This window comes from Balaenoptera acutorostrata, chromosome 17, assembly GCF_949987535.1.
Source record: "Balaenoptera acutorostrata chromosome 17, mBalAcu1.1, whole genome shotgun sequence".
Classification (NCBI taxonomy): domain Eukaryota; kingdom Metazoa; phylum Chordata; class Mammalia; order Artiodactyla; family Balaenopteridae; genus Balaenoptera; species Balaenoptera acutorostrata.
The window spans coordinates 70,866,992-70,887,340 of NC_080080.1; the positions used below are offsets into that span (position 1 = coordinate 70,866,992).

The 20,349-nt window shown below is 37.0% G+C and overlaps 2 protein-coding genes across 3 annotated transcripts in view; one reads left to right on the forward strand and one right to left on the reverse strand.

Annotated features, from left to right (window-relative positions):
* The window catches only part of PDE7A (phosphodiesterase 7A), a 355,014-nt gene that overhangs the window by 19,197 nt on the left and 315,468 nt on the right, over positions 1-20,349 (forward strand). The gene's annotated exons all lie outside the window — the stretch shown is intronic.
* DNAJC5B (DnaJ heat shock protein family (Hsp40) member C5 beta) overlaps positions 1,182-20,349 on the reverse strand; it is a 47,490-nt gene continuing 28,322 nt past the window's right edge. Inside the window, exons 2-4 of the mRNA XM_057532079.1 lie at positions 17,921-18,134; positions 14,456-14,627; positions 1,182-1,276 (exon numbers count right to left, since the gene is read on the reverse strand). Of these exons, the coding sequence (XP_057388062.1) occupies positions 1,182-1,276; positions 14,456-14,627; positions 17,921-18,134 (481 nt within the window). The remainder of the gene's footprint in view (positions 1,277-14,455; positions 14,628-17,920; positions 18,135-20,349) is intronic.

The window sequence follows — 20,349 nt, forward strand, 5'->3', positions numbered from 1 at the left end:
GCTTACAATGTATATTTAACTTTAATTAACGGTAATTTGGTGGTGAGGCAGAATAAGAAACAAAGAAAAAAGGAAACGGCATTTCATGCAGTGTTACATAAAAACATAACAAGATCTTGAAAAATGCAATATTACATAAAGAACTAAGGAAGACCTGGAAAAAAACAAACACTTGCTGCTTACTATTTTAGAAATAGCATATGGTTTCTACCACATGATGAATATAAGGATCAAACAAGTAAATGCAGAGATGACCTCTGAGCATAAATGTTCAACGTGCACAGAGCAGAACATTTTCTGGTCAGTGTTATTAATCCCACTGAAAATGGGGTGAGTGATATGCCTTTAAATTTAAATTTAGGCTGTAGAATTTAGAATTCTGTCCTTTACCTCATGTGTTTCTTTCTCTTAGTCTGGCTAATCTAAGCCTGTTGGACAAAAATTATTTTAACTTAAAATTGTCAAACACATTGTTTGGGGCTGGTTTGGGCCCAGAATGATTTTCTGGATCATTTATAACATTTAACCAGGCTGAAGTTTTGTTTTTGTTTTTATGCCAATCTACAAGTACACACAAAACTTCTTCCTTCCTGGTTTTATTTGTCAGTTTTCAGTAAGTGACAATTTGTAATTTTTCAAAAATATACTTTAAAATAATGCGATTTGTCTTTACCTAATAATTTCTTCCTGCCTTTGAAATATTTCTGTAGCCATATTGAATATGACAGGAAAAATCTCCACACACACAATAAATTCTCATGTATGTTTTGCTGATGATATTTAAAGGCAGATATGAATACTACATTTAGTTAAATAGATGAAAAGTGGCTTCAGTTTTGAAATACTACTTTAGTCTATAAGGAATGAGGTCTGACTCACATAAAGGGCAGGCTCATAAGCCTGTCCAATGCCACTGTCTTACCTCATGCAAGGATCATAAAACAACTCTTCAGGCCTTTATTCATTAAAATGGAATGTGTGTTTCCATTAGGAGTTCTACTCAAAGAGTGAATCTGCATACTGAGAAAATTATGTAGCAATCATCTTTCCTTAACCTAAAAATAAAATACAAATGTGGAAAAGTTCACAGCATTTCATGTCCCCTACCCTCCCCCATCAAGACCACCTGGAGACATGACTGAACCAAGAGGAGGTACTGTGGACCCTCATTGGGCTCAATATTAAGAGTCTGTACAATAACTTCGAGGTCCTTCTCTAATTAGCTGTGTTTTCTCATTTGCATTTGTAGGCTGGAGGACAACTGGAAAGTCCATATCTAAAAATAAACAAAGAAAACCAGTAAACACCCTCTTATGTTACATTTCACTTAATGGGGCAAGTGGTGGATATTTTTGTTGAAATGATGATTAGCAAATCAATTCAATTCCTAAGATACTAAGGATCCTACCCTTTAAAGGACTTCAAAAGGGAGGATACACTGTCTTTATTCTTCATTTAAGTTCTATTAGTTATAGAATTATAAAACCAAAGCACTAAGCCCAGATTTCACTTTGAGGCAATTTCTAAAGCTGATAAACTTGAGCTTTAGTTTTCACCATTTTGTGGGGATGAGGACAGGGCTGCCACCCATGTCATATAGACTAGAGTGTGTATCTATATGAAAAATACCTCTAGAATCGTGCAGTGGACAACTGCATATATGGCTCTAGTTGGGAGAGAGGTCAATACCCAGAGTTTGCTTAGGTGAAGAGTCTAATAGGAAGCTCTCCACATAAAGCTAGTACCCCAAATGGTTATGTACTATGTAAATCACCATACCCTTAAATCTGCAAGGAAATTTGCTAGTCTTGAGTTTTGATGAGGAAGTGAAGAGTTCCCTTAAAAATGTCTGTTAGCAAGCTAATGAGCACACAATTTGACAGGTCAAATTTACAATACCTGTGTGTTCTAAGAAACCTCAGGCTGATAATTTAGTTTAAAATGGTCCAATGCAAAAGCACAGAGCAGAAGTGAATGGCCCCAACCTTCAACCCAGGCCTCAAAGAATCTCCCCCAAATTGCAAGAAACATAAACCCATAGTAAAAAACAGAGAGATGGGAGAGATAAGGAGAAATAGAGAGGGAGAGAGATGGGGGGAGGGGGAACATTACACATAGAAACAATGCACACTGAGTGAGAGCCAGTAGAAACAACAGAAAGCCAGTCAGACCCAGAAAGACTTCAAATCCTGCACTTACCAGACACAGAATAAGAAAGAATTAGATTTGTTTTTCAAATGATCAAATGGATTTTGAAATTAATAATAATAAAAAATCTCTTTCAGACATTAAAACATCTGAAAATTTTAAAGCTTGATGAATGGGTTTAACAGCAAAAGAGAGAATTAATGGAATAGAAGACAAATTTGAGGAGATTAATCAGAATGTGACACAGGGAAACAAAGATATACAATAGGAAAGAGGCTAAAGGACATGAAGAATAGAGTGATATTCTGACTTATATTTAATAAGACTTTCCTAAAGAAATGAAAAGAAGAGTTGAGGTAATATTTGACGATTTAATGGCTGAGAATTTCCTGGAATTGATAAAAGACACCAATCCACAGATTCAAGAACCAACTAGGATAAATTAAAGAGAAATTCATATTTAAACATCTTAGTTGAAGAACACCAAGGATAACGGTTTTTAAAGCAATCTCACTTTCCAATAGCAGATATGGAAGCCAGAAAACTATGAAATTATATTTACGATACACTATAAGAAGATATCAACCTAAATTTGTTGATAAACCCTCTTATTGCTACATTTATTTTTTTAAGCATGATTTACGGGTATTTTCAGACAGTAAAAACAGAAGTTGTGCCACCAGCAGACCTAATTTAAAAGTTATAATTCAGACAGGAAGAAGTGTCATCATATGGAAAAATTTGTGCTGTATATAGAAATGATTAGTAGATTTGTAAGTAAAACTAAACAATTATGTATTATATGAAGCAATAATAATTTATGAGACTTAAAATTGAGATAAAATTATGACAATAGTATGTAAATCAGAAAGGAGATGATCAGAATTAAAGAGTTATAAAGTTCTTGTATTGTTCAGGAGAGGGTAAAGATAAGAATTAACTTTCAACTTTGGTAACTTAAGTATGCTTGATAAATTTTTAAAGCAGCCCTAAAAAAATAGAACAGAGAATATAATTTCCAAACTGGAGGAGAGAAAGAAATGGAATGTGAAAAAAAAATTCTATCAGTACAGAAGAAAGAAAAAAGGAAAGAAAATAGAAACAGAAAAAATATGCCAACTTAAAGTGATAATTATAATAATAAAATATTAACAGAAAGCATGTATATAGTACTTATTATGTGTCTAGCACTGTTCTCAGTGCTTTATGTATATTAACTCAATAATAGCACTACAAGGTAGGGTAATTATGATAGCTATTTTACAGATAAACTGAGGGACAGAATGTTTTACGTAACTAGCCTACATTACACAGGTAGTAAGGAATAGAGCTAGTATTAAAACCTGGGCAGTATTTCTCAGAATCTGTTTTCTTAAAGACTGTGCTATACTGTCTCTCACAAAGAGTAAGTTCATAGAAAAAAACATATATCATTAGTTATAAAAAATACAAATGGACTCTATTTAAAAGAAAAAACATGGCCAGACTGAATAAATCCCCCCAGCAATATGCTGTTTACAAAGGACACATCAAAAAACATAAGGACAAAAAAATGTTGAGAATAAAAGGATGGAAACATATTTACTACACAAACACTAATGAAAAGAAAGCTAATATAACTGTATTTTAAAAACAAAGTATGAGACAAAAAGCATTGCTAGAGCTAGAGGGTAACTACATAATAATAACATATTCAATTAACCAAGTAGCCATAAAAATTCAAAACTTATATATGCTAATAACATAGCCTCAAAATATAGGAAGCAAAAATTGACAGAACTTTATAGAGAAATAGAAAAATCCATCAGCACAGGGGAAGACTTGAATGCTTCTCTCAGTAACTGACGGATAAAGCAAGCAAAAAAATCTTCAAGGATATAAAGGATTTGCAAAGTGTAATGTTGTGAACTGAATCATGTCCCTGCCCCCCCACCGCCTTCATATGTTGAAGTTCTAATCCCCAGTCCCTCAGAATGTGACCATATTTGGAGAGGAGGTCTTTAAAGAGGTAATTATGTTAAAATGAGGTCCTCAGAGTGGGCCTTAGTCCAGTATGACTTGTGTACTTAGGACACAGTCATACATAGAGGGAAGGCCTTGTGAAGACACAAGATGAAAATGACCATGTACATGCCAAGAAGAGCGGCCTTAAGGAAACCAATCCTGTGACACCTTGATCTTGGGTTTCTAACCTCCAGAATTGCCAGAGAATAAATTTCTGTTTTTCAAATCACCCAGTCTGTGGTACTTTGTTACAGCAGCCCTAGCAAACTAATACATACAACAAATTAGCTTTATTTAATAGTCATACATGGAACAGTGAACCTAACAAATGCAAAATGTACTGTTTTGAAGCAATGTGGAACATATGTAAAATCAATTAAGTTCTAGGCTATAAGCAAGCCTCAAGACATTTCAAAATATTGTTTCATGCTGTCCACATTTTCTGATAATAATGCAGTTCAGTTAGACACAAACAATAATAAAGAATGAGAAAAGACCCCACAGGTTTACAAATTAAGACACATATAGACCTAACTTATAGATTAAAGAAAAAATTATAATGGAAATAAGAAAATATTTCAAACTTAGATTATAAGAACATATATGTACGTGTGTGTATGTAAAGCCAAACTGGTACTTACAGAAAAATTTATAGCCTTAATAGCTTAATATCAGAAAAGAAGAAGGACTGAAAATTAAGAAGTATAAAAATTAAGTTAGAAAATTAACAACAATAAATTAAGAGAAATAATAACAAATAGAAATTAAGTAGAGAGAATATACAGGAGAATCAATAAAACTGACAATATTTATTTGAGAAGAATAAAATTTTCAAATATCTGGTGAGAATGGCTAAAAAAGGAAAGCAGAAATAACCAATATAAGGAATGAAAAATGGGACAAAATTGCAGATACTATAGATGTGTAAAAGGTAACAAGAGGAAATTTTGAAGAACTAATTGTTTTAATAAAGAAGAAAGGAAACCTAAATGGCCTATAAACATTAAATGTATTGAATCAATAATTTAAAGTTTGTATAAAAACACATTAGCCCAGAAAGGTCTACACAGTCCTGTAGAAAGAAATAAATCCAGTAATACACAAACTTTTCGAGAGTTAAAAAGGAACACTCCTAATTTATTTTATGAGGCATAATCTTGATATAGAACCCATAAGGAAAGTTTGAGATGGGAAAATAATAGGCCAGTCTCACTCATTAACACAGATGCAAACATCTAAAACAAAATATTAGCAAACACATTTCATAAAAAAATAAAATATTTAATGCATTATGACTGATTTGGGTTTATCTCAGGAATTCAAGATTGTTTTAACGTTGGGAAACAATTCATATAGTTCTTCACGTGAACAATTTAAAGGAGAAAAATCATTACTATCTCAATTGGTGAAGAAAAAAGTATTCTAACAAAATAGTAATAGAAGACAACTTTCTTAACCTGATCAAAAGCCTACAGCAAACTTCAGTCATTATGCAATCTTGAAAGCATCTTCTCTTCAACATTTTACTGGCAGTCTCAACAAACACAGAAAGGCAAGGAAAAGGCTAAAAAAATGATTAGGGAAGGGATGGAAGAATCAAAACTATCACTATTCACAAATGATATAGATAGGTATGTAGAAACCCTAAAGAATTTACAGATAAATAATTAGAAATAGAGAGTTTAGCTAGTTTCTTGGATTCGAAATCAATGTTAAATAATGTACATTTCTATATATTAAAAAACAAGTCAACAACTAATATATAATAATTTATTTATAATTGTATGAAAATGGATAAAGTATTAGGAATCAATGCAACCAAAGATATAAAAGAGATATCTTTATTGAAAGCCAATGAAGAAAACCTAAATAAATGGAGAGGTATACCATGTCACATATTAGAGGACTCACATTCTTTAAAGATGTCAGTTCTTCCTAATTTATCTACAGTCACTGTAATTCTAATCAAGATCCCAAATATTTTGTTTAAAGAAATTTTGGTACAGGACTTAACAAAGCTTATTCTAAAATTTATATAGAAAAGCAAAAGGCCAAGGATATGTGAGAGTGTCCTGAAGAACAAATTAGGAAGAGTTGCCTGAACAGTGTTATGAATTATTATAAATGGGCCTGGTGTTGCATATAGATAGACAAAATGACCAATGGACCAGAACAGAAAGCCCAGAAACTGTTCCATATATCAATTAAAACTTAATGTATGTCAAAACCAAGACTAGAAATCAGTGTGCTGGACAATTTGTTTTCTATATGGAAAAAAGTGAAATTGGAACCCTACATCATACCACTTGCAGAAATCAATTCCAGGTTATTAAATGCGTAAACATGAATAGCAAAACTATGAAACTTTGAGAAGAGCATATAGGAGAACACCTTTGTATCCTTGGGATAGGGAAAGATTTCTTAATCAAAACACAAATCACTAAGCATAAAGGCAAAGATTGACATTTTGACTACATTAAAATCAAGAACTTTGGCTTATCAAAAGATACCATAAAGAGTGAAACACCAGGTCACAAACTGGGAAAATTCATTTTAAACAAACATGATCAACAGAGTCAATACCCATGCCCCAAAAAAGAGTCAGTAAGAAAAAAGCAAATGATATAATAAAAACCTGCAAAAGACTTGAATAGGCATTTCAAAGAAAGAGAAACCCAAACAACCAGTAAGATTATGAAAGGATTCAAGGAGAAAAAAATGAAAACCACAATGGTATATACCATTTCCCATCCACCAGATTGACACACATTTATAGTCTAGTGATGGCAAGGATGTGAAGCAGTAGGAACTCTCATTAGCTAGTGGAAATTAGTGCAGCAACTTTGTAGAACAACTCGGTGTTATCTAATATCTTGTAGATACGCATACCTTTTGACTAAGGTATTCCACTCCTGTGTATATATTGGGTTGGCCAAAAAGTTCATTCAGTTAATGAATACATTGTTCAATAAAGTTCTTGGTGAAAATGAAAACTGTGTCTTTTATTTTTACTTAAAACCGAACAAACTTTTTGGCCAGCCCAATACCTAGAAAACTCTAGCACTCATGCACCAGGAGACATTCATAACAAGAATATTTGTAATAGCCCTGTTTGTAATGGCAAAAAAGTGGATTTGGATACCCAAATATCCACTAGCAGTAGAATGGATAAATAAATTTTATGGGATATTCTCATAGAAGAATATTATACAACAGTGAAAATGAATGAAAGACAATGACAGTATGAATGAAGTTCAGAAATATGATATTGAGTGAAAAAAAAGTTGAAGGATAATTGTTGAGTATAAGTTCATTGATTTAAAGTTCAGAAATGTAAAACCAAGCAATAAACTGTTAAGGAACATAAATATATATAGTTGTAATACTAAAAAGAATAGTAAGAAAATGATTACATTATGATAGCCAAGATGTGGGTGGAAACAACCTAAGTGTTCATTGATGGATGAGTGGATAAAGAAAATGTGGTGTATATTTACAATGGACTAGTGTTCAGCCTTAAAAAAGAGGGAAATCCTGCTATTTGTGACAACATGGATGGATTTTGAGTGCATTATGCTAAATGAAGTAAGTCAAATAGAGAAAGACAAATACTGTATGATCTCACTTATATATGAATCTAAAAAAACAAAAACAACCCAAACTCATAGAAAAAGAGATCAGATTTGTGGTTACCAGAGGCAGAGGGTGAGGGGACAAGGAATTGGATGAATGTGGTTAAAAGGTACAAACTTCCAGTTCTCAGACAAATAAATACTGGGGGTGTAATATACAATATGATGACTACAGTTAACACTGCTCTGTGGCATATTTGAAAGTTGCTAACAGAGTAGATCCTAAAAGTTCTCATCACAAGGAAAAGAACATGTTTTTGTTTTTTTTGTGTGTCTATATGAGATGATAGATATTAACTAAACTTATTGTGGTGATCATTTCACAATATATGTAAGTCAAGTCATTATGCTGTACACTTTAGACTTATACAGTGCTGTATGTCAGTTAAATAGAAATTTAAAAAAGGAAAATGATTGCAGATGATTTAGGATAACAGTTACCTCTAAATAGGGAACAACAAGCAAAGAACTTAAAGGTAATGGCACATAATGTTCGTTTGTATGTTCCTGATAAGTAAGAACAATAAGGGATAAAAGAGTTAAGTGAATTACCCCCAAAATCTCTACCGGTAACTAATAGAGTCGGGGCTTGAAATGGGACTGACTTCAAAGCCCTTTTCTGTCTTAGCTACTAATAGTGTACTGCTCTCAAGGTAGCTGCATAAAAGACTGATAATCAACTTGCCCATTTCCCCACACTTTGTGAATACTGATACTTTGTGGTATCTTCTACTCCCTGCCATGGGTGAATTTGCAGGAAACAAACAACCTTCTCCTTCTCTGAAGAAAGGGTGTTTAGTTTCTTTCTGTAGTCAAATCCCCTCTCTCCTCTACTACAGATATTTTTTAATTTAAGTGAGAGTCACATAACATAAAAGTAACCATTTAAAGTGAACAATTTGGGACTTCCCTGGTGGCGCCGTGGTTAAGAATCCCCCTGCCAATGCAGGCGACACGGGTTCGAGCCCTGGTCTGGGAAGATCCCACATGCCACAGAGCAACTAAGCCCACGTGCCACAGCTACTGAAGCCCGCGCACCTAGAGCCTGTGCTCTGCAACAAGAGAAGCCACTGCAATGAGAAGCCCACGCACCACAACAAAGAGTAGCCCCCGCTCGCCATACTAGAGAAAGCCCGCGCGCAGGAATGAAGACCCAACACAGCCAAAAATAAATAAAATTAAATTTAAATAAATAAATAAAGTGAACAATTTAGTACATTCACAGTGTACCAAATATATAATTCACTGCCTCTATCTGGTTGCAGAACATTTCTCCAAAAGGAGACCCATTAGGCAGTTGTTCCCTGTTCCTCTTTTCCCCCCAGGCCCTGGCAACCACCAGTATGCTTTCTGCCTCTATGAATGTCCCTAATCTGGGTATTTCATGTAAATGGAATCATACAGTGTTTGTCCTTTTGTGTCTGGCTTCTTTCACTTAGCATAATGTTTCCAGGTTCATCCACCCTGTAGTGTGTATCAGTACTTCGTTCCTTTTTATGGCTGAATAATACTTCACCTGTACCTTTTTGCGTTTTCTTCCTCAGAACCTCCTGGGTTTCTCTCAACTCCCTTTCCCCTCTTCCTAGTTAAAATCCTGCTGCTCTTGCTCTTATCCAGCAAACTGTCCAGGATTCCAGCTGCTTTCCATCCGTCACATTTCACTTTGATGGTCTGAGCCCTTGTCTGGGTATATCCCAGTTTGGGGTTATTTGCAAATATGCTCTCTGCGTAACTTCCTCTTCATTCAGTTCCTTGATCAAACTGATCACTAGAACAGCCTAATGTGACTATCCCTGCCTTGCCTGGCATCTAGAGCTCCATTCACCGTTACCCACAGGGTGCTGGGGGGTGCTATGCCAGATGCCATGCTGGTGTCGAGATTCCTCCCTTCTAGGGTTCTCCTTCCCCATAATCTCCCACCCCTAACTCCTCCTCATTCTTTACGTTTTCAGCTTTAAATGTCACCTCCTCTGGGAAGCTGTCCTCACCTGCATCCAGGTCAGGCCCGCCTAGCGTTCACTGTCACAGCCCCGTTGCTTCTCCTTTGGCAGACTTATCATACCTGTAAGTTAGCTAGCTCATTGTGTGACTATTTGTTGAGTACTTGTCTTCCCATCTCCTCTGCGATACTGTAAGGTCCAAGACAGCAGGGACCGCGTCTTTCTTTTCTCTAGCCCCTAGTGTAGTGTCGGGCAAATATTAAGTGCTCGATGAATGTTTTCTGTGAAAAGACTGTCTTGATAAACCTGTCTAGTAAATTTGCTCACTGAACCTTAGCAGGCAAAATCTGAAGAAACCTTGGGTCCACTTTGAGCAGCTTCTGGGGTAGCGTTGTGAGCTGACTCACTTGTCCTGCTCTCCCGGCCCAGGGCCTTGATGGTGCTTACTTGTTATTTTCCTATAAAGAAGCAGCAAAGGGCTTTGGACTAGTTGCAAGAATTATTTTCCATGAGTTATTTTTAGAAATCAGTTCCTTTTGACTGGGGGGAAGGGGATAGGAAGGAGATTGAGTGGGATTGGTGAAAAGAGGAAGGATGAATTTAATCTCTTCCTTGGTGCCCTTTTCCTGGGCAGTAAAGTGTGATGAATGCTGAACAGCAAATGTAATAAATGTCTCAATATCTTGGCTGAGAGCAAGTCTAATTACAAGCCATATGGCCTCTTCAGCTCAGTGGCTGTGAATTTATTTGGGTTTCATCCAGGTGAGTAGCAAGAACAGTTAAGCAGTCAACAGATTTTTCTGTGCTCTGAATCTCACATTTTTAGATCCAAGGTCAACCCACTATAAAATCTTCTCCCTTAAATACTTTATTTCCTCTCCTTCAAAAAAGTGGGGAAATCATGACTCTGCAAGAAAATTTTAGAGTTTAACTGAAAGTTTTCAGTCCACTGCCTGCAGCTTGGAAAAAAATTGAACTTATCTCTTGTATTTTTGGTTTGCTTTGCCAGGGTATTTAGAGATAACAGGTTTCCATTTATGCTCATTTCTATACCTTCTTCCTTCCTCTCTTTTCTTTTTTCTTCATTTTTCCCTTTCTTTTCCTTCCTTCCTTCCTTCCTTCTTTCCTTCCTTCCTTCCTTCCTTCCCCTCCCTCCCTCCCTTCCCTCCTTCCTTCCTTCCTTCCTCTTTCTTTCTCTCTCTCTCTCTCTCTCTCTCTCTCTCACACACACACACACACACACACACGCACGCACGCACACACACACACACACACACACACACACAGTCCCAGGGAATGGTGTTCTATCTCAAGATGGTCTCTAAAGCCCTCTTGACTGGTAGAATTCTGACTTCATTGTGGCATTTATCTAACAGAGGAGTATAAGGTCTAAATGAGCTTGTTTTAAATATAACACTCAAAATTTCACAAAGCGGAACTTCTAATTTGTGAACATTTGAAAGGAAGGGAAATAACCTGGTATCTGTCACCTTTATCTTTCAAGCTTCAAATTTTCCAAGACAAAAAAGGGGGGATGGACAACCCCTCAAGACACTGTCTCTCTTCTATTTGCTCCTAATTGATTCATAAGAATAATAGAATTCCCCTGTGTTCCTAGAATGCCACTGGGATTATATTTTTATTCTGAGAAAGAGATGGGAATCAGTTTACAAGTTCTGAAATTTCCAGGGAATATTGAAGATGCCACTGTTTTGAACTTCCCTCCTTTATTTCTTAAGGGTAGAAGTTAGATTACACTCTTTCACATACTTGAAAGAGACACAGTAACCCAAGCAAATCTCTCCTCTCTACTAGCAAATCCCACCCTGTACAACTACTCTTGAACAGAAACTATGTTTCTGTGGCTTGCAGCAACTCTGTGTATAACTATTGCTAGTCATACTGGCATAGGAATGGCTTTAGAGATAACTCCTATAGCTCACTATCCCAATTTAATTGCTTAGGGGACATGAAGATCCATGCCAGACATGGTGTCACACATTATGAATGTGTCCAGTGGGCTCTGATCCTGGAAGTACTGGGTGATGGAGGGGCAACAAGGTTTGACATGTGTAGTCAGAATTGGTCTGTGGAAAAATTCTTCCAAATTTACATCTTGTATATGAAATAAACTAGATAGGAGTTTTCTTAAATCTGACAACAATCCCTAAAAAGTTAGACAACATTATCTATAATGAGTTGTAAAACTGTAACTTTTCTAATCTACCAATAATAAAAAAAAAATTTTGAAGAAACATGCTAGAGGAAGGACAATTATTTTTCTATTCTCCCTACAGGAAATGATATTAATGAAATTATTATTAAATGAAGAGGCAATCAAAGAATATGCACCCAGAAAGCATAGGGGGAAAGTATTATAAAGGTGTGTCAGGCAGTTAATTAAACTATTGCTATTTTTCAAATTTTACGATATTTAAGATATTTATCAGTTTTTAAGCTTTGCAATTTTTTGTAATTTCTTTTTTTCGTTATAAATAAGTATTCACTTTCAGATCTAATTTTGTATTTGTAATTTTATATTCTTTTTCTCTAAAGGGACTGTCCAAATTGTGTAAGTTTCTGGCCCTTGAAAACCTTGATTAACTCTGCATAGGAGCTTTTAAGTATTTAGTAATAGGATAGAGCTTTTCCTTTTGGTTAAGACTAATAGTAACACAGTCAAATGGGTTCGTGACTTACTAAGTCTGGAATCTGACCTCTGCAATGGAATTGGTAGCTCTGGGGTGTCAGAACTGAGAACAGTGAGCGGCACGTAGATTTATCACCAGCGACTCTGCAGGAAGGAAATCTGGGTGTAATTTGGCACTGAGTATGAATTTCTGTTCCAGAAAAGAAATCTTCTGCAAAGAAGGTCTGCTGAAATGCCCTGGTGGAGCTTTTATCTAATTTTAAAAAGGAAAGACTTTGAGGCTTTTCAGAAAAGTGTGGCAGACTGGATTTGAGGTATCTAGGTTCAGTTCACCTAGTTTTGGTTCCCGCACTATAAAGGAAAAGTTAAGATAAGCTTGACACAGTGGATGACGATGGCAGTACTCTCTTGTCTAACTGCCCCTTCCTATCCTCTGTCAGTGGCTGGACTGGGTTGATGGATATTATGGGAGATCCTATGAACAATGGGCCCAGCGACCCCTGACATGATCTAATAACAGTTTATCTCCCTCAAAAGAGCAGATGAGATGAATGCACTGGGCTCATCATTCTTAAGCAACTTATGCCGAAGTCACTGGCTCTTCCCTGAAGAAGAGTTTATACGTGTGTATCTCTGTTTAACCCATTTACGAGTAATACAGCTTGCTTGCTCTTTTTGGGGTGTATGCCCTGTTAGAAGATTTGTCATTTTATATCCCAAATAAAGCAAAAGAAAGTTGTAATTATATTTCACCATGGGCCTCCAATTTGGCTCCAGGGGCAGTAATAAAAAATGGTGAGAGCAAACCCCCTGTTTGCCAGACTGGCCACCCAGTGGTCCCCATGGGAAGGAATGACAGCTTGCAGGAAAATCCCTTCTGTCCTCTCTGATCTCCCAATCCTAAAATGGTCTGAGACTAAGTACAATTCACATGATTGAAGACTCCTTTCTTTAAGCTGGACTCAGGGTGGGTAATAACTGGATATTACTTAGCATCACATTTGATAGGGAATTGAAAGTATCTGGAAGCCTTTAAACAGTCTCTCCTCTGTCTGATGTCATGGAATTTCTGCTTCATTGTGATCAAAAGAATCAGAGTACAGTACACAGAAGTGCACCATGCCTAATTTCCGCAGTTCTGACAGCAGTGGGTCACTGGCTGAATTGTTTATTTGGCTGTCCAGGCTTCTTTGTGACTTAGCGATAAAGTCTATTATCCAGAATAATGATGCATTCTGCAGGAGAAAATGACAGTAGGATTATGGCTGCAAGACAGAAAGGATGATGGCAGGTTTGACTCCAGTTTGTTTAAACAAAGGCATTTCCCAGAGAATATGAAGTATTCCTGATGATGTGAATTCTGTGAGATTGTTGTCTTTCTTTATATTTTTTCTTTATCATTGCTGGGTCTAGTGAACTTGAAGAATCAAGTAATCTATCATGGCCATGCACACACATTAATAGACATGTGCAGATGGTTTAGCAGAGCAGACAGTCCCGTTTATATCGGACAGTATTCTTGATGCTGGTTTGAGGCTAGCTCTGAATGTGTGGTTTGGGAAGGAAGCTGCATTTCTGGGGAAGAAAGACTACCCTCCCCCAGTTTTACCCAAAACTCATTATCAAGTAATTAAAAAGAAGAAAAGTCAAGGGTTGTTGACTTCTCTTGATGTCCATTCCCTTCTATCTAAATAGAGATCCTAAAGTAACAGGCTGAAATGCTTTTCCTGGGAGAAATTTCTACCTTGGTTCTCCTACCCCTGGGTACTCCCACCCAAACCTCCCTGAACCCACAGTTCACTCTTTTGTAATGCGACTGTGAATTGTACTAGCTTTGCTTTGTGATCAGCATATTTCATGACTTCTTTCTGACAGTGTCAGGTTCTGCTTTTGTCTGTGGCTGGTAAAGGTAACTGTCCTTTCATCCTCTCCAAAAGAGGTACCAAAGGTGAAAGTCTATGGCATTCCCCCCATTTGGTTGTTGTATCTCTCTCACTTTAGTGATAGCCATCACCGTGGGGCCCGGTGCTTGGCCAGGCCTATGAAGAGACACCCCCTACTCTGTTCTCATCTTACTGTACCTTTTTCTATGTCAGTCTTGATCTGCTCCTCAAGATCCTCTGGGGACACATAGAAGTCCTCTTCTGGCATCGATGATTTAGGCCGGCAGCGTCCACAGCAGCAGTTGCAACAGCAGCACAGACAGCAGCAAAAATAGCAGCCAGTCAAGAGGCCAATGATGACAAACAAAGTCTAGGGGAAACAGAGGCAAAGCAAAACAGGGGTGAGGGGTAGTGGGATGTAGGAGACCCCAGAAATCGAGTGTGTACCCATGTACCTCCAGAGACCTGAAGGCACCACAGTTCACCCTCATCCTTATTCCATGGAAGACTATCTTTTTAGTTTCCTTGGAAACAAATTCCTCATAAAGTTTTACCTAACAAGTTAAGCCAGGAACAGGTGACTTGCAGCCAAAGTAATGAAGCATGACATTTTCTTCTTTATTCTCTAAGCCATGGTGATCATTATTAAGAGCAGAGCAAACAAACCAACAGACATAACCTCTACAGGTCACATGAGCTAACCCAGGGCACTGAATCATTCTCACCAAGAAGAGCTAGCGATAGCTAGTCCTGACACCACAACGTTCCGCTCAGTCACCACGTCCTGCAGTCTCTCTCCTCACCATCTCTGCCCCTCCCCATTGTCTCTCTCCTGATTGGTAGGATTGGTAGGGCTTTAGAATGGATCCCCTTATCTCTGCTCTGGACACTTCAGTAGCCTCCTAGCTGACCTACCTGCTTCCACTCCTGCCTCTAGCCCACTCTGCACATTGCTGCTGGAGCTTTCTGACATGTTCTCTTGACCCCATGCAGCGACTCTGCTGCTTCTTAGAAAAGGCTGGAGCTCCTTATTAATGGTCATCTGGCCTCTTCCAGTGCCTTCCCTGCACCAGCATGGCCCTGTTCCTGCCATCCTTGCAGAGCTTTGCTCTCCCTATGGATTCATCTGCCTAGACACCCACTGTCCCATTCCCTAGTCACCTAGCAAATACCCACTCTGTGTGTAAGATTATCTCAAAGATCCTCTGTCTGACATCTTTCCTGATCCCCACCTCCTCCAGAACAATTACTCCCTCCTTTGTGCCCCAACTGTACTCCATACAAATGTCCACCATAGTCTTGTTTTGTTGACACTTTAAGACAGTGATTAGTTTATAATTCTGTCTCAGACTGTGAGCTTCTTCAAGGCTAAACTATATGTTAGTTGTCTTTCAATCCCTCCTCTGCCTAAGGATTTAGTACCTGGAGTGTGGTCGACAGTAAATGCCTACTGAATTAATGAATGTATTAATTGATTAGTAGATAAACAAATGATTTGTTCCTCCTAGTGAACAGCACCAGGATTTCCCCACGAGCATATAAAAGGTTTCCTCACTAAGTTCGCCATAGCTAAAGATTAAAAGATTAAACTCTCCCAACCCAATTTGAAGTGAAAAAAGCCCATTATTGTTAATTGAGCAAAATAAGTTTGTGATTTTATTAAAAATATGTTATTTGAAATAGAAAGTGATTTTATACACCCTCACACCTATAATCTTTTTGCTATGGATTCTCTACATTTTCAGAGTCATAAATTTCTTAAATTATTCTGAAAAGTATAAAAAAACTTCCTCCTCACCAACTGCCTCTAAGACCCTCCTGTGCAGTGTTCCTGAGCCAGTGCCCCAACAAGCACCCCCTTTTTTTTTAACCTACTTTTGACCTTTCTTGCTTTCACTATTCCATTCCCATATTTTTTCTCCTCTCTGAAAATTTCCTTTAATACATGTATTGTTTTGTTCTTTAATTATTCCAACTAGATTACTTGCCTGTTGCAGAAATAACCTTGCCTTATGCTTGAAGTGCTCAGTGCAGTACAAGGCATAAGTAGGTGTCCATTGTTTTTAAAATATTTTCAGATTGGTACACTGATTCGTACATGTAATGCATACTTAATACATGATCACTATGTGCCAGGCCACTCTAAAGGGCACTGGGCAATTAGGCTTTGGCACGAGCAGAAGGGGAAGGTAGATTTCTTTGTAGCCTTATTTTTAAAGAGCCACATCAGGAATTATTTTATGTATATCTCTTACACTACTGAACAGCTTCTGCTTGCCTATATGAATTTTGATCAATTTTGTCAACTTCCTGGGCAAGGAAATCTATTCTCCTTTTTATGCAGGTAGGCCCCAATAGGCAGTCAGGTGCTAGTGTGTAAATTATCTAGAACTCCAGATGTAGCTTCCCATGGAAACAGTGTCATACCTGGGGGTTAGGTTCCCACAGAAACCTGTATTTTACATAAACATTCAAACTATCATCATAAATGACATTGACAGTATGTACACTCTCATTCTAAGTTCCAAATCCTCTAGGCAGAAACTTATCTCCCTCCCAAGTCTTCAATGATAAAGAAAGGAGGTTTCAGTGGGAATCCCAGTTATCCCCAAGAAAAGGAATTCTGAGGACTGCAGAAGGCAAATGAGGCTTTAGGCTGCAGACTCCCTCTCCCCATGCCTATGAACAAAAACATATTCTCTCTCGTCCTGCGTATATAAAACTATTCAATTTAGCAAGATTTATTTTAGTGGAAGAAAGTAGCAATCAGAGTACTACTGAACATGACACCTGCCTCTGGAGATCTGCTGTTTCTTTATTAATTACAACTCATATGAATGTGAGTTCATATGATTTCACAAAATGTGTGAACTGTGAACTTACTACATGTATGTGAACTGTCCAGAAAAGATGCAGATGGACTATATATGATTCATATGTAAATATACTTTTATCAGAAGATAAGGATATTAATACTCATAAACAAATATAAAACTATCACCAAGCATGCATATACTAGGGATTCTTAGGAAATCACACAAAATTTACTGTCAAAAGTCAATTCCGGTTGCACTAAGTCCTTAAAGATGTTGCCTTTTTCTTGACTAGATATCCTTTTTCTCTCTCCCTGTTCCTCTCTCTCTGCAACTCAGTGTGCTCCACTATTTACTTCTCACCTTTTTCCCCTCATTTCCCTCTCCACTACTTCACAGCAGGATCCATTTGAACCTATGACCTAATTACCATGTATTCTCCGCCGTATTGTGTTTGCTGATGTAGCCTATGCTATAGATAGGAAAGTACATGGCTAAATTTGTCCCATAATAATTTTTAAACAGTTGTCACACTAATAAATTATTTTAGGTTTCCAGCAATGAGTCAGTTCTTAATTTGTCATTATGTGGGTAGGGAGGGCAGTCAGAATTAACCTGAAGCTTCAAATTCAAATATAATTAATGTCTAGAAGTATTTTAAGTCCTGCTGCATTTTATAATTATTTGGTGAGCTAAAGCAAAAACGATCCTTAAATAACAGCTCCTCTTATCTGTAAGAGTTTAGTAACATAGTAAGGTTAGACTTTCTTTGAGATGGAGTCTAAAAGAGTGAATAATATCATGATCTTCTAAGAAATTGTTTTCAAGAGAAACAAAAAATCCGATTCACCTTTGCCCACCAGCTTGACAGCATGAAGTAGGTGTTAACATTTTCGTCTCCAAATTGCTCGGCCACATAGAGTCCCAGTGATCCGTACCTGTCGTATATGTTTCTTTTTGACATGTCAGTAAGTATTGTGTGGGCGTTGTTGATTTCTTTAAACTTCTCAGCAGCACCTGGATCATCTGGATTCTTGTCTGGATGGTGTTTCAAGGCCAATTTTCTTTTAAAATTTAAAAAAGAAGTGAGGAAAAGTGTTACTTGACAGGTATTACAACGACATTTTGGAAGGGCATTATTCATTTGTACATCTTTTATACATGTAAATACCATGAAATGTTACATTTCATAATAATGTTGATTTAACTAAGCAAGTTTCCATTAAACGTTGCCTCGTGTTTCTAATGTGCAGGCACAATAGTATTGTTTTTCCCCTCACATCCTCAAAGGAATTCTCAATAGCTGCATAGCTGTTGAGTCTGAGACATTTTGCTATTGGCAAATATGGGAAGTTTATTTTTACCTGGAAGCTCATCAGTAGCCCACCTCAACATGCAGAGGCCTTTAAGAGTTCCAGCAACAGGACCAGTTTATACCACAATTTCATTTAGAACTGGAAGACTTTTCCAGAATTAACAAAACTTCACACCACATATTCTAAAAGTTAAACTCAACTGTCAAAAAAAAAAATCTCTGATTTATACACCCTTGAATAAATATTATGACCCTTTCACAATTTTTTCACAAATCCTAACTCCCTTTTGTTTTTATGGACAAATACCGTGACTTACCTTGTATTCAAATGTGTATCTGACCTCTTTTCAAATAGGTCTTCCCACTTCAAATAATCTGTAGAAATTTACTTGTGAGTACAAGGCCCTCTCTCCTCTGTGGATCATAAAGCAATTCCAGAAGGGTATGAGTGTGTGTTGTGTTGCAGTGTGTGCGTACGGGGGGCAGGGGGGTGATTTGTGAGTATTCTTTATTCTTCAGTTATAATCAAGTATTAAAAATGTAAAATAGATGTAAAAACTGAGCTATGATAATCAGGCTCTGGCTAGGGGCTCTTTCCCTCACTTCCTTCCACAGACAGATTTAAATTGATGAAAGCCATGTTCAATATTGAGTCTAGTAATTTTTCCTCTACGAAGTCAATTAATTTTAAAACTCTCTACTGGAAATTCCACGTGACTTATTCTCCCTGCTGTGCCTATTATAGGTATATGTAGGAATGCACCTTAAGCTTTTGTTTATTTTATCGGTTTAGATTAAATTGCTTCATTTTAAAGCAATAATAAAAGGCCATAAGTAGAGCAAAAAAATAAAGTATATCTTATAAGCCAATCTGTACAATAAACTGAAAAAAAATCACACCTATTTTAGGAATTAAAGCATTGCTGGTTAGGAAGTAGGTGAATAATTAAGCAGTTTAACATCAGGATGCTTAAAAAGTACCAAAATATTTAAAAGCATAAATCATGGTGTATAATACATTCTAACTCTGAACTCAGAATGAACAAAAAGAATAAAACAATAATAGTTCATTTTAAATTTGTTTAATCAAACATTTTTCTTTCTTTTTTTTTAATTTTTTTTAAGAGTTTTGCCGCACCCCACGGCATGTGGGATCTTAGTTCCCTGACCAGGGATCGAACCCATGCCTCCTGCATTGGAAGGCAAAGTCTTAAACACTGGACCACTGGGGAAGTCCCTATGCTTATTTTTTGAGAGATGTTTGGGGTATCTATAAATTCTTATTGGAGACATTTTTTTACGTGCAGAATTTATGATAAAATCTTCTAATAGCACAAAATGCCAATTTTGTCATTTTAAAAAACTTGTATAATGTTTACTACATGCCAGCACTACTGTAAGCCTGTTATAAATATTAATTCATTAATCTTCACTGCAGCTCCATGAGACTGGTATTATAATAATCCCATTTTACAGTTAGGAAATTTAGCCACCGAGAGGTTAAGTAACTTGTCCAACATCATACAGCTAATAATTAGAACCAGGCTTTGAACACAGGCAATCTGACCCTGAGCATTATGCTGCCTCCTACATATTTTTAAAGTAAAAAAGTAAGACATTGCAAGGACTTTGGCTTCTGGTCTAGGTGACGTGGGAAGCCCCTGGAGTGTTTTGAGAAGAAAAGTGGTATGATCTGACTTTAGTTTAGAAGGATCACTCAGTCTTGGAGAGGACAAAGGCAAAAGCAGGAGACTCTTTTAGGGGAAGTTCATGGTGGTTTGGACCAGTGTGGTAGTGGATGATTAGTTGGAAGTGGTTGGATTCTGGTACACTTTGAGGGCTAGCTGATGGATTGGGTGTGGGATGTGAAAGAAAAAGAGGAACGAGGGATGGCACCGAAGTTTTGGCTTGAGCAACTGGAATTTTGGAGTTACTATTTAAAGAGTTGGCAAGAGATTTTTTTT